At 48.8% G+C, this 12,748-nt stretch overlaps 1 protein-coding gene across 1 annotated transcript in view; it reads right to left on the reverse strand.

The window, feature by feature from the left end:
* Positions 1–12,748, reverse strand: part of LOC133358993 (cingulin-like protein 1) — a 151,725-nt gene that overhangs the window by 119,802 nt on the left and 19,175 nt on the right. The window contains exon 2 of the mRNA XM_061577371.1: positions 1,568–2,866. Within this exon, the coding sequence (XP_061433355.1) occupies positions 1,568–2,854 (1,287 nt within the window). The 5' untranslated portion in view covers positions 2,855–2,866. The remainder of the gene's footprint in view (positions 1–1,567; positions 2,867–12,748) is intronic.

A 12,748-nucleotide genomic window follows, 5' to 3' on the forward strand; every position in this document is an offset into this window, starting at 1 on the left:
ATTTCTTCCGATGTCAATTTTTTTTTAGACACCTTCATATCTCTGGCCTCCTTTCAAAAATGCGTTGGGAAAAAATTGGAAAGCTACAGAAAGGGACCGGTACGGACAGTCCTGGAGGAAGGGCATTAAGACTTTATTGGAAATCCGCACACGGCAGATTCAAGTCTTCGCCGCAGAACCTCATCTAATTTCGTTTCGTACGCGGCTCTCAAAAAAACCAACATAAGAGCTACGAATATTACATCTCAGAGGAGATTTTTCCCAACACACCCCCCAATGACGGTACACAGACATAGGGTCATGCTTCTTAGGATTGTCCTGAGGTACTTTCCTTATTTGGCAAAACGTTACAAACGTTTCATCGTGCTAGCGGACTAGCTTTGACATGATCATTTATGGGCAATCCGTCCATACGCATTCCGAGATATAATGAAATGCATTTGCAAATTAACATCATGGTTTTCCATCAAAAAGTGTTAATACATTGAAAATAACATGATTTACCCTCCCTGGGAGAGGCGATGTGCTGTGGAAAGTGCAGCTATTGAGCATCAGGGGGCACTGGCACACACGGACGAAAATACCACGAGGTACAGTCTCTCTCCATGATCATCTTCGGTCTCTTAGTGTTCCACCTGAGAGAAGACGTTCCTCACCCTTTCTCTTTCCCCTCTTGCGTGTTTTGTTTACTCTGTGCAACACCACACATGATACTGTGCGTACCTGCACCAGAGATGTTTCACGAGGGTAACCAGGTCTGTGGGTTTATTTTGTTTGTTCGGATGTATGCTTAATAAAACGTATTTTGTAAACGCCACAATAAACACTAATCCTGGTCTTCTGTTAACGTTTCTGGTACCCTCTCTTGAAAGTCATGCTTGTGATGGATGATTGAATAAAGTCATGTTTCCATAGATATCCCCATGAACGCCGATTGTGTTCTTCATTCCGACTTGTACACAATTCATTTCTGAACAGTGGGCAAGGTTGGCTGGAGTTAAAGCATCAACTGGCCCTGCCAATTCTGTTGTTCACACAAACATGCTTATGGTAATTCACAGCTGTTCCCACTCCCTGTAATGTTACCACGATTCACAGTTGCGACAGCGCTCACCGTCTTGACAACCTCAGTGGGCACAACACAAAGAGCAGCCATCTCTGATCATGTGACTTGTCTGCTATCTATCAGGAAAATAATATTGCACACACGTACTTGGGCAAGGCCTCAATCACTGTGCAATTTTTCACAAAATCACACCGTCACAGGTGACAAAATTACGAAATACATTACATTAGTTTAAAATCCCTAATATTTTGGGCTCTGATGACTCACCTATCTACCCAACAAATGGAGAAATATATAATTACATGCAAAATACAAGAGTCAAACCACACGACACAACACATTTGATTTAAGAAGCACTCAGACGTTGTACAGGGATGAGGAGGTGTGAAATCCCAACGCTGGTAATGAGTTTGGTGCTGTGATGAGCAGAATGGCGCACGTGTGAACAAGGCCAAGGCTCTGGCCCAGCGCGCGCGTACACGTGCGGTGTGTTCTCCGCACCTGCTTGGCGCCGACGGAGCCGCCGCCGGTGGCCTCCGCTCGGGACGCCAACGTAAGCCGCATGGAGCTCGTCACGGCGGCGGTGGCCACCTTCGCGTGCGGCTCCAGAAGGGGGTCGTGACCGCCCGCGCTCGCCTGCCCCCACCACACGCCGCTCCTCGGGCCGTCGAGCTCCACGCGGCTCCTCTCGGTCCGATTCTCCCGCTCGCCAGACCGAGCGCTCGAGAAGTTCTCGAGGCTGCGTGAGCGCACGCGGTCGCCTGCCGAGATCTTTGTGCGCCTTCGGGGACGCCCGCGCACCGCCGCGCTGGCCTCGTCGAACTGCCCGATGAGCTCCTCGATGGACAGGATGTGTCCCGAGTCGATGTCGCGGCCCGTGCCCGCGCGGAACGGGATGTAGCGCCGGTTCTCGTGGCGGTTGGCGCTCTCCCCACGCAGCTCGTCGAGGCCGTCCTCGGACGGCGATCGAAGCGGCGGCCGCTCGGGAGACGCTCGCGAGCGCGAGGACGCGGAGCTCGCGTTGGAGCGCCCGAGGCTGTCCACGTCGCTGCCGGCCCTGCCAGACTCCTCGCTCATGCTCGACACCGACCGCGTCACCGGAGGTTTGTCCCCGCTCCGCCTTCCCCACAACTCCTGCGTCTTCCCGGCCGCGGGCAATGGGGGGCCCCGCACACTTGCGCTGTCGATGACTCTTGTGGCTTGACCTGCAAGCGCGCTTCCCACACCGTTGGCCTCCCCTTTCACCGCCGGCTGCGTCACCCCGACTTTTGGATTTTTCTCCCTCTCTTGCCCATCCACACATGATTGTGCCTTGTCGGCCGGCCTGTACGGCTGAAGGATCCAAGGTTTTTTCTGAAAGTTCAGCTTCTGGCTTGAACTCTGACCCTTCAGTGCTGTGGATCGTGCCTGTTCTCGCGCCCGCATGAATTCTGGCCTCGTGTACTCAGTTTTCTTGTGCAGAGGGTCTTCGGTGGTCACCGAAGAACCGTTTGAGTTGAGGGCCAGGAGGCTCTCGGCGGTTTTCGTTTTGGGCTCCGGCAGTGTGAGCTTCGGGGGGTCCGGCAGGCCGCCCTCGGGCTGCTCGCTCGAGTTGAGCACCACAAAGGGCTGGCCCTTGATGCCCTGGATGCTGATCTGCACGCCGTAGGAGGAGGAGGAATTCATTTCGCTCAAAGGGTTCCCCCCGCCTCTGTGAGCCGGCGCGTTGGCAAAGTCCTCGATGAAGCGAATCTGGAGCCCGTAGTCACGCAGAGACTGTGCGTCCACCTCCTGTCGAGCCGGGTCCATGGTGGCCGCGTTCTGAAAAAGCAAGCGATGCAGGCATTAAGCATCGGGACATACGGGAGGGCCCGGGAGGCTCGCGTGTAATGGTGCTGCTCCAAAGTCGAACTCTGTCCCCGACTCGGCATGGTCGCCCACGGCTGCACGACGCACACACAGGCTATGCGCATAATTGGGTTTTGTTTCCGAAATCAGCAAAGTTAGACGTGCAACATATGTCACAATCAGTTTTCATCAGTCTGACGGTTCACATGGCTCCTTGAGGGGTATCGAGCTCTCGAGCGGTCGATCCGGGTGGGATGCGTAGCTCTGCTGTTGCACGGCCTTCAGGTGAGCGAGCCTGCTTTACTGTGAGCCGGGACCCCACCAGCAGGGAACACACAGCGCGGCCGCCTCAACAGGACAGGAGTTCTCTTCACACACTCAGCAACACAACACCCCTGTTTATTACTCCTGCGTGGTTTGCGATTACCACTGCCTTGCAATTCACTGCGGTGTGCGATTAACATTGCATAACTCCAACCGGAGCGGAAACGTGTAACGTCAACAAGAGACCTGAGACAGAGACGCATCCCGCATGTAATGAAGACTCAACTTGAGGATGGACAAGCCGTACACAATACGACATTTGGTTACTCAAAATAGTAAAGTCAAGACCTCTCTCCGCCCAGCGCAGCAGCCTCAGCAGCTGCAGCCCAATCACCGACCCAGGGGGGACCTGGGCCAAGGTAAGCTCAGCCAGGAAGTCGTGGCCTCACATTTCAGAGTTTGCTGCTGTGCCAACTACAGTCGTCATCGCGGCAGCCGAGTCAGCCTCGACACCTACAAGTTTACTCTGCGCTGGTTACATGGCAATCCCACTGGACCCACACGCAAACTTCGTGCGGCGATACGGCGAGCGCAGCGTCACCGGGGTCTCCGGCCCAGAGACCTGGAACCAGTTTTACCTGTGGCAGATGTTCGGAATTCATCCGTGAGTCGGAGCCACTTTGGCAAAAGACTTGAAACAGCGTTATTCCAAAGAGCTCACTGTGTGATAAGTGCACATGTGATGGACTGGGCTCATAACAGTGCACGATAGCAAATGTTTGAACTTGCTTACAAAAGAAGGAAGCTACCTGTGACTATGTGTGTGGAACAAATATTTTGACATGGATCGCTGTATCGCGGGACACGTCACGTTGCGTTGCAGTATCGGCACAACCTGAATCTCCCAGCATCAGCGGAATAAACCAGATCCCCCCAGTTTCCTCAGCGCCCTCTGGGTCTCGCGTCAAACACTCCAGAAGCACCGCGGCGAGCGCCACCCGCTGTGGTTCTAGCCGGCAGCCGGGGCTCCCCTTTGTCGTGACAGGAGAAGCAGCACCCAGGCAAAGCCACAGCTCCACGAGCACCTCGCTACCAAGTGGCACAGTCCCGGGGAGGCACTGCGTTCGGGTTGGTTGCTGCACATGGACTACACTGCAGGCGGGATGCACATCAAGCCACCTTCACCTCTTTTTAGTGACGTCGCCACGACATACGTTTGGCTCGGATGAGAACGTTCCCAGAAGGTATTGCGCATGCCACCAGGTTGCGGGGTCACACAGATACGATGCGGGACACCTCACCGTTGGGCAGGGCGAGCTGCCCGCGAGGGGCACGAGCGCCCGTCTGCGCAGGGCTGGCAGTGTTACGCACGCTCAGATTTAGTTTTTCTAGGGTCGTTCAGGTTTCCTCCCGAGCGCAAAATGATAATACAAATTTTTGGCAACATATACCAAGCAAGGCTGCACTGAGAATCCTCAATAATCATCACGAGGTGTGATTTCAAACAAATACAATGTCACGTTGATCCCGTTAAGGATGGTGAAAAACAACACGAACGGCTTAAAGGGAACATTGCAGCCTGGATCTCCCGTGCTGCAGCAGTACCGCCATGCTGTGTCTGAATGGACACTCACTGGTAGGCAGGTTGGAAGTAATGACGTTCAGAGTTTGTATTCCAGAATGGATTCCAACTGTCCAAAGCCAACAGGGCTTAGATAATAACCGCGGGAGCTGCAGACAAACACCGCGTGCCATTCCCTGCAAAGCAATTGACACGAAAAATGTTTCTTCACCAATGGGGATGAGGCCATAAAATCACCCGCCACTTGGAAAAAACTCCGGCCTCAAACCTGGTCTCCAGCTACAAAGCAGCTTTGTGTTACTCCAGCACTGAACAGCAAGTCCAGGTGAAATCCAAGTCTCTCCTTAAAATATACATTGCATATATGTAGATAAGTGTACGTTTTTATCAGATGATAAACACACCTCTTTGATGAATACATCCTTGGTCTCTCAGCTGTGTATCAGCTTGCCAATAACTCCATTCATTGCATAAAGCAACGTAGTAGACAGTGGTGAATGGCAGCTTTCCATTGCTTCAGTACTACGCTCTTGCAAAAGAGTTGTGTGCACAGTCTTTGACATGTTTAAATACTGGGGGGCTTTCACTCGTTTGCAACACAGAATTCAAATTTGCCAATCAAACATTTGACAACCGTGATAGAGTACACAGCCATAATCAAACTTCAAACACCCCACTACCATTGTGCAGGGGACAATCTATAAGTGTTTTATTCAACTTTTTGGTTCTTTCGGTAAAGTCACGTAGGTATAAAATAAATTAAGTGATATAATTTATTTTATTTTCTACCTACGTGACTTTACCGAAAGAACCAAAGAGTATGGAACCCTGCAGTCACGAAAACTTCAAATCTCGATTTTTATTCAACTTGTTCATTGAATGTATCCCGATCTTGTTATAAGCTGGCAGATCCGAGGGAACGCTTTATCTCCCAAGATTCCTGTACAACAGCAGAGCCACATACAGTGACACAGATCACATACAAGGAAGGTCCATGGGGCAGCCAGGAGGAAGCCCATGCCATGCGCAGCGTGTGCAGATGAGAGATTAGGTCGTCCATTCAGAGGTATGTACCGAGTCGCCCCCAGTGCTGGGCTCCGCCGTATCAAGATAAAAAAAAGTCTGACAATGGGATTTTTGTGCAGTGGCTCGTGTCAGCAGAGACTCTCTTAGAGTCATGTGAGAACCGGGATTAACACTGAGTGGCAGCCTGCAACCTAAGCTCAGGGTCTTAGCGATGCTGACTCATTTAAGTCAAGTTCATGTCACCAGGCAATCTTCAATGAAGCTTGTATTGTATTTTTTTGTTTTTGGATAATATTTTTTTGTGGTTAGCGCAATCAACTATGAAGCCAGCAACCGCAGTTTGAATGACAGCCACGGCTAACATCAGTGGTGAGCATAATCTGAACAAATGCAGCCCTCAACTCCCCAACTATCAAACCACCTCCATGATCGACACGTCACGGAGATACGTTCATCTAGCAGTGGATTGACAAAGGGCTTCACTGAATATTATTATAACTTCATTTGAACAATTTGACTTATTTTACAAGTTCACTTTTTTTTTTGACCTAAATCAATAGCTATGGAAAACACAACAAATACATTCGTTGTATGCCCACTAAATAAACTAGCAACACGGAAAACTATACACGATTTACAGCTGCGACCACACTTACGTGCACATTAGAAATCTGCGTTTAAACTTTGGAAGCGAGCTGGGAAACTTAAACTTTCATCCCAAGCATTTGCAATGAATGGATGAGTCATCTCTTTCGTATCTCTAATCTACGATGCACACCATCGGCTTTCCTTCAGTGCCACTCCCTTCACACAATCCTCCTCCTTGCTACGCTCTATGACCGCGTTCCATCACATACGTCTTCTCACCACCCCGTGATCACACCAATGCCACGTACGCTGCACACAAAGCTCTGTATTGTGTTATAGCAATGTGTTGCTTTCTCTGCTACAACCACAAATGAACACGATGTCCATTATGAATGTTTGCACAATACATCGGCTGCATGGGATTGCGCTGGATCTGCGCTTTGCTTGGCCATGCCTGGCGTCTTGCTCGCAGATTGAGCACCTCATTGAAGTCTCAAAATTCCCTGTCAATTTTTTGGTGGAAAATAAAAGAGGCCATTTGGCTCTTCTTCACCAAATGTTGAGTCCGCAACGACCAAGACTGGACGAAATTCGTCCAGCGTGACAATGACTAGGATCAGAGATCTGAACGAGCCTGACCATGGACGAGTAGAAATTAACTCGTCTGAATGCAGATGCAAAATAGGATCACCTAATAGCGTCACCAGACAGCAGTACGTGGAGCAAATTGGCAATACTGGATATATACACAAAGATTTACAGAGTTCAGACTCGCTGAAGTTATAATACGGGGGGGGGGGGGTATTGGACACCCCCTTACTCACACCATCTGTTAACTTTAAGTGTTTGACTAAATGTTTGTCTACATTAGTCAACTCGACTGCATGAATCGCACAGACTAAGACCTGTCTAATATTTCACAGATCGTCGTCTAGACTTAGATGCTGGCTACATTACCCCTGCATCAGATGTACGCTGCGTGACGCCCACGTCGAGCAGCTCTGTGAAACAATCGCCGCCTCGGCCACATCAATGTTCGTCTCGGCGCAGAGGATCTTGCAAGTTGGGTTATTTTGGGTTATTTTATCTAAATGCACAGCAGTACATTTTTTGGTGTTACTGTAGCGTTTCATAAATTCTCGTCAGGCCCCATGATGTTTGCTGCACAAATGTCTACCTTTCCCTAGTCGTTTTTTGTTCCTTTCCTTGCCCTTTTCCCACATGTGCCTCGCTAACTGAAGAAATGTATTGTTGGAATGCCGCTTGCTATGCATGCAGCCTGCCCTACCTACCCACGTTCCTGGACATGTATGCAGAGAGTTGTTTACGTTATAGTTAATGAAATTCATAGTCCGAGCTGAACAATAATCGTCTCGTGTCCAATTTTCTGTCTTCTTCTTCTTTGGCAAAAGCTCGGTTTGCAAGCAGTGGTGCTGCTGTGCTGTACAGCCAAGTGGTCGTGCAGGGGGCGCACAGAGAAAGGCGCGGAAGACCGCACGGCGAGCCAAGGGGGGCTCGTGTGGCAAGACACTGAACACCAGTGGTCCGCCCCGCGGCCATAGGCTTTGATATCATATCCCTCGTCGTGGCTCCAACATAGCGTTGCTTTGTGCTCGTGCTTGGATGGTACTGATCAGGGAAACACAATGGAGCCACGGCTTTAAATGCACCGGGAGAAATTACCAAATGTGATAAGTATTATTAAAAAAAATTTTTAACACGCTTTTATAAAATGTACTAGGAATGGCAAAACTCCACGACTCCAGGAAGTGGCCCCGAAGCTTACCATAACGTAAGGGACCGTGGCCAATTACAGTCAACGTCAGTTGACCGTGGACAATTAGACCCAAGCCGAAACATAACATTTCAATAGAGAATGTTTAAAAAATATATATATTTTTTTTATGATAGAATATAGTATTGTCACCAGTATGACATAACTATACCAAGTTTGCAGTCGATGCCACATTGGGAAGTGGGTTAAAATTGAGTTACAAGATTTGAGGATACAACAACGACAACAACAGACAGAGCGAGTTAAAAGAAAGCGTGTAATAAAAAGCTACCAAGGTGGTTGGGTGGCCCACACAGCTAAAGCTGTGTTCAATTAATACGCCAGCACTTCTGAGAGCGCAAGTTCAAACCCAAGGCACCGGTCTAATGCTGTTTCCTTGGCCATGAGAAACCGTGCCCAAGCCGCACCACTTGAGGAAGGAGCTCGGCCCCACCACCACATCTCCCCCCCCCCAAGACCCACTCCTTGCTCTCCTTGATTGGAAGGAAGTGATCAGACTTTTTTTATAATGTAACTAGCTTTACTACCCGGCTTCGCCCGGGACTTGGATTCACCACGCCCGGCCGCCTGTCTCCCCAGTGGCGATGTTCACACACCACACCAGTTACTTGTTTGAGGCTGAGTCGACCTAGGGGAGGCCCAGGACCGGTTCAAATAATCGTCACCGGTGGTGGCCGTGAGCGGGAATCGAACTCGGGTTGCCGGGTTCGTAGCGCAGCGCGCTAAGCGCTACACTACAATGCGTTACGCTTCCACATGCGCGGGTCACATGACAAATTTGGCGTCACAGCTCATTTGCCGTGCAAAAAATTTCTGCATTATTGAGCTCCTCCACCCCCCCCCAAACAAATAAAAGTCTATTTTTTATCATTTTTGCATGGTGTACAGTCTGGAAAGTACCCACATGGCAAATTTCAAGTTTGTTGCATGTCGGAAGTACGCTACACATTTTGAATAGACACACATAATCACAACTTTACCTTTTATATATATGTGGAGATGTGGAGATGTTCATCAGGCCCCATGGTATGTAAAGTGAAGCCTCCAACTCGTATCCACTCTCTCTGGACTCTCTATGCGCTGTGAAGAAGGGCCATAGCCCGAAACATCACCTATGATACACTTTTTACTTTGAAGCCAAGCGTTGTTGATGAATGTTGATATTTTGTTAAAACAAAGTTTAGCGTACGCTTTAGTTAGTATACACCCTCTCAAGCAAATATCGGTCAGTTGTGTCACTTCTGGTGTGCTTTTAAACGAAGCAACATCACAGCCGTGAAGCGTGGGGCGCATCGCCCCTCGGCACGATGTCACGATGGCTACCGAGCGAAGCTCCGGTTCCGGGTCAGACCGAGCGTTCACATCACATGGCGCCGCGGTGACGAGATGATAACTACCTCGCCTGGTGTACAGGACGCCGTGGGCACGATCTCGACCCTGACGCCTGTTGTATATTTGGAGTTTGCACGTTCTCCCTGTGGTCGCGTGGATTTTTCTCCGGGTCCTCCTGGTCTTCCCTCAACATTTAGAAACACGCGTTTAGAGTATTTGGCTGCGATAAACTTCTACTTGATAATCCACTTTGTTGAGCTATGATTCTGAAAAAGAGCTATGTAGAGTTCAGCGGGCCTTATCTGGTAAAATAAAAAGTTAATTTTGGTTTTAGATTCACTCACGTTGGTGTACAACGGGTCTCAAATGTGAATTTAACACCCTGTTCTATCACACGCACGTTATGTATTTCTTGGGTAAGGTATTATAATTACGTTCCAAAACTATATTGGGTTATTGGCGATGCGTGTCGGCAATCCAGCAACCAGCAGGCAGTCTGGGTGGGTCCCGCGGGGACGATGTTTGTGAGCGGGTGGGATGCGCGGCTGGACGTCTGTCTGGCAGACAGCGCAGGCAGCGCAGATGCTCCGAGCCCAACTTGGCATCGTTGCAGCCTCTCCCCACCTGCATCTTCACTGCAGGTGCCTCAACCAGAGATTGAAACCGCTGGGCCGGTACAAAACCAGAGTCAAGTACGGCGAGGACAGCCATGCCTGTGGACAATCTCATCATTCCAGCGACACCAATGTGCACGTAATCATTCTGGAAAACTAATCTTGACGTTTGACATATGGGGAGGGCATTACCAGTAACAAAGAGTTGTATCCAGGACACCACGGTTACTCTAGTCTGCTCTTAAGATAATATAAGTGTCCACATGATTAAGAGAACCTCAAGTCTCATCTGAAAGACAATACGGTAAGGCAACACGGATGAACGTATGTACCCCGCAGGCAAGCACCCCCGCGTGAGAGTACAAAGACAAAGATCCCCCGTATAGCCTTAACAGACTGTAGGGGCAAGTGCTGTTAGCGAGCACCTATGAAGGCCGGCACGGCACACGAGGGGGCGGGTGGCCAACACCACGCCGGGCCGCCTTTGTCTCCCTAGTGGTGATGTTTACACATTGCACCGGGTACTCATTTGAGGCTGAGTCGACCTAGGGGAGGCCAAGGACCGGTTCAGATGATCGTCACTGGTATTTGCCGCGAGCGGGAATCGAACGCGGGTCGCCAGGTTCGTAGTGCAGCGCGCTAACTGCTACACCACCGTTCCCCATGCGCGAGAGTACAGGCAGAGCAGCACGGAGAAGCATGAAGGCACTTCACAAATGCGGCCATCTGTCCCCTATTCACGGTTCATACATCTGGATGGATTTCCAAGCCTCTTGAAAATTAATCCACACGCAGATATCATTCGGAGGCAATTAACCAGCAGAAAAACGAATACTGCTCAAGGCTTTGGAATCCCTTATTGGGGGAGGGGAGGGGGTGCGACTGGTGACGTAATAGTGGATCAATTCATTGCGCATTCTTTTCAGTGCCTGCTCAAGGCACTCGGGCCTGGTCATGCATTCCAGAGCTGCTCCACCTGCTTCCATTCAGGGAACCTGGCTCCTGGTGAAATGCGTGGTGCATTGCTAATGCCTTGGGAATGTATGCGCCAGCATTCACAATCTGCTGCCCCCATTCCAAGAAACTCGTAAATCAGGTTTGGGGGCCCCGCGTTAATGTATACAAATGATTCACTGTTATTGAGAAAAGCAGGTTTGACTTTTGACGGCAACACCAAGTGATTTCCAGGGTTCGTTTTCATTCCAGGATTTCATTGCATTGCCATCGTATTGCGGCCGATGAAAACAGCGGTGGAAGAGAGGTCTCAGCGATAATCCTGTGAGGGTTCACTAAGCCAGCAGGGCTAACAACCTGAGTTCAGATCCAGAAACCCACGCATAACTAAAACAGATTAAAGATTAAACAATTGTACGGTCTCAGTACGTAACAACCACTGCATAAAAATACGACGTACATTTAATTTCTACTTGATTCCACCTAGCCCAGCTACGAGGGCTAAAATGTGTACTTGCTGCTGCCAAGAAAGTGCAGTCCAGTGTTGAATAGGCAACAGATTTTACTGGACTCCAGCATTAGCTCCGTGGTGTCATCTTTAAATGCCACTCCCTGGGACAATGGGAGCGCGTTCTGGAAGGACGTTTCGTTGCATTGATTTGATAAGCGAGGTTGGGATATACATTGTGAAAAAAACAACTTGAATATGTGAAAAGAACCAAGCAGCAAGTGAATATTCTACAGGCCAAAAAAATTAAAACATTTTAGGTGACATTTTTGTAAGATACCATACAAGCCTGCGATATTGAATGTTGCTATGGCAGCAGAAAAACAATTTAAACGTCAGCAGAGACCAATTTAAACGTCACCACATTTATAAACAGACACCCAGTGCAAGAACTACAACCACTCTCAAAAACTATGATTCACACACCGAATCACGGGTCCAGTGACGCGTAAACATGCAGATAGGGCCACGTCAACCTCCATGTGCCATTGTTAGAAGCGTGACACACAGACTACTCCCTCCTGAAAGCACGGCTCCAAGCCGCAAAGAGACTTTGGTTTCTGTTGATTGAATTTCTACAGCGACAGACCAGCTCACAGGAGGGCTGAACGATTTGGGGAAAATATCTAATTGCGAGTTTTCTAATAGATATTGCGATTTGATTTGCGATTGTATTTTTGTTAAGTTAAGCTTCAGTTCAATATTCACTGTGTAATAGGTTTAAAACATGTGATGGAGCATTACCACGTGATTTCATCAAGATATTAACTGCTCTATATGTGCAATGCAAAGATGAGAACTTAAAAGATATTAATAGCTTCCAACATGCATTTATTAAACTGTTCTAATTGAAATAAAACATGAGAATAGGTTTTCCCCTTTTTACTGGCAACAAAACAGCTGTGTTAAGATGTTAAGACACCAAACTGAAACCTTTTACAAGGAATCATGTCTGCATGAACCACAATACTTGTGGTCAGAATGCAAACAAAAAAGATGCTCTGATAAAAAAATGCATTGTCTTTCAAACTGATTGGTCCACACCAGAGACAGCTTTCTTTAGTCTCAAAACGGTGTTAGACCAGAGGACGCCAAAAGGCGTCATTGGTACTGGCAAAGGAGGTCCCATGATGAAATAGAACAATCAAACATAGAACAATGGTTAAGTTAAATAAAGTTATAATAATAAACA

The sequence above is a fragment of the Lethenteron reissneri genome, chromosome 64, assembly GCF_015708825.2.
Source record: "Lethenteron reissneri isolate LAM-NWPU_2019-01 chromosome 64, ASM1570882v1, whole genome shotgun sequence".
Taxonomy (NCBI): Eukaryota; Metazoa; Chordata; class Hyperoartia; order Petromyzontiformes; family Petromyzontidae; genus Lethenteron; species Lethenteron reissneri.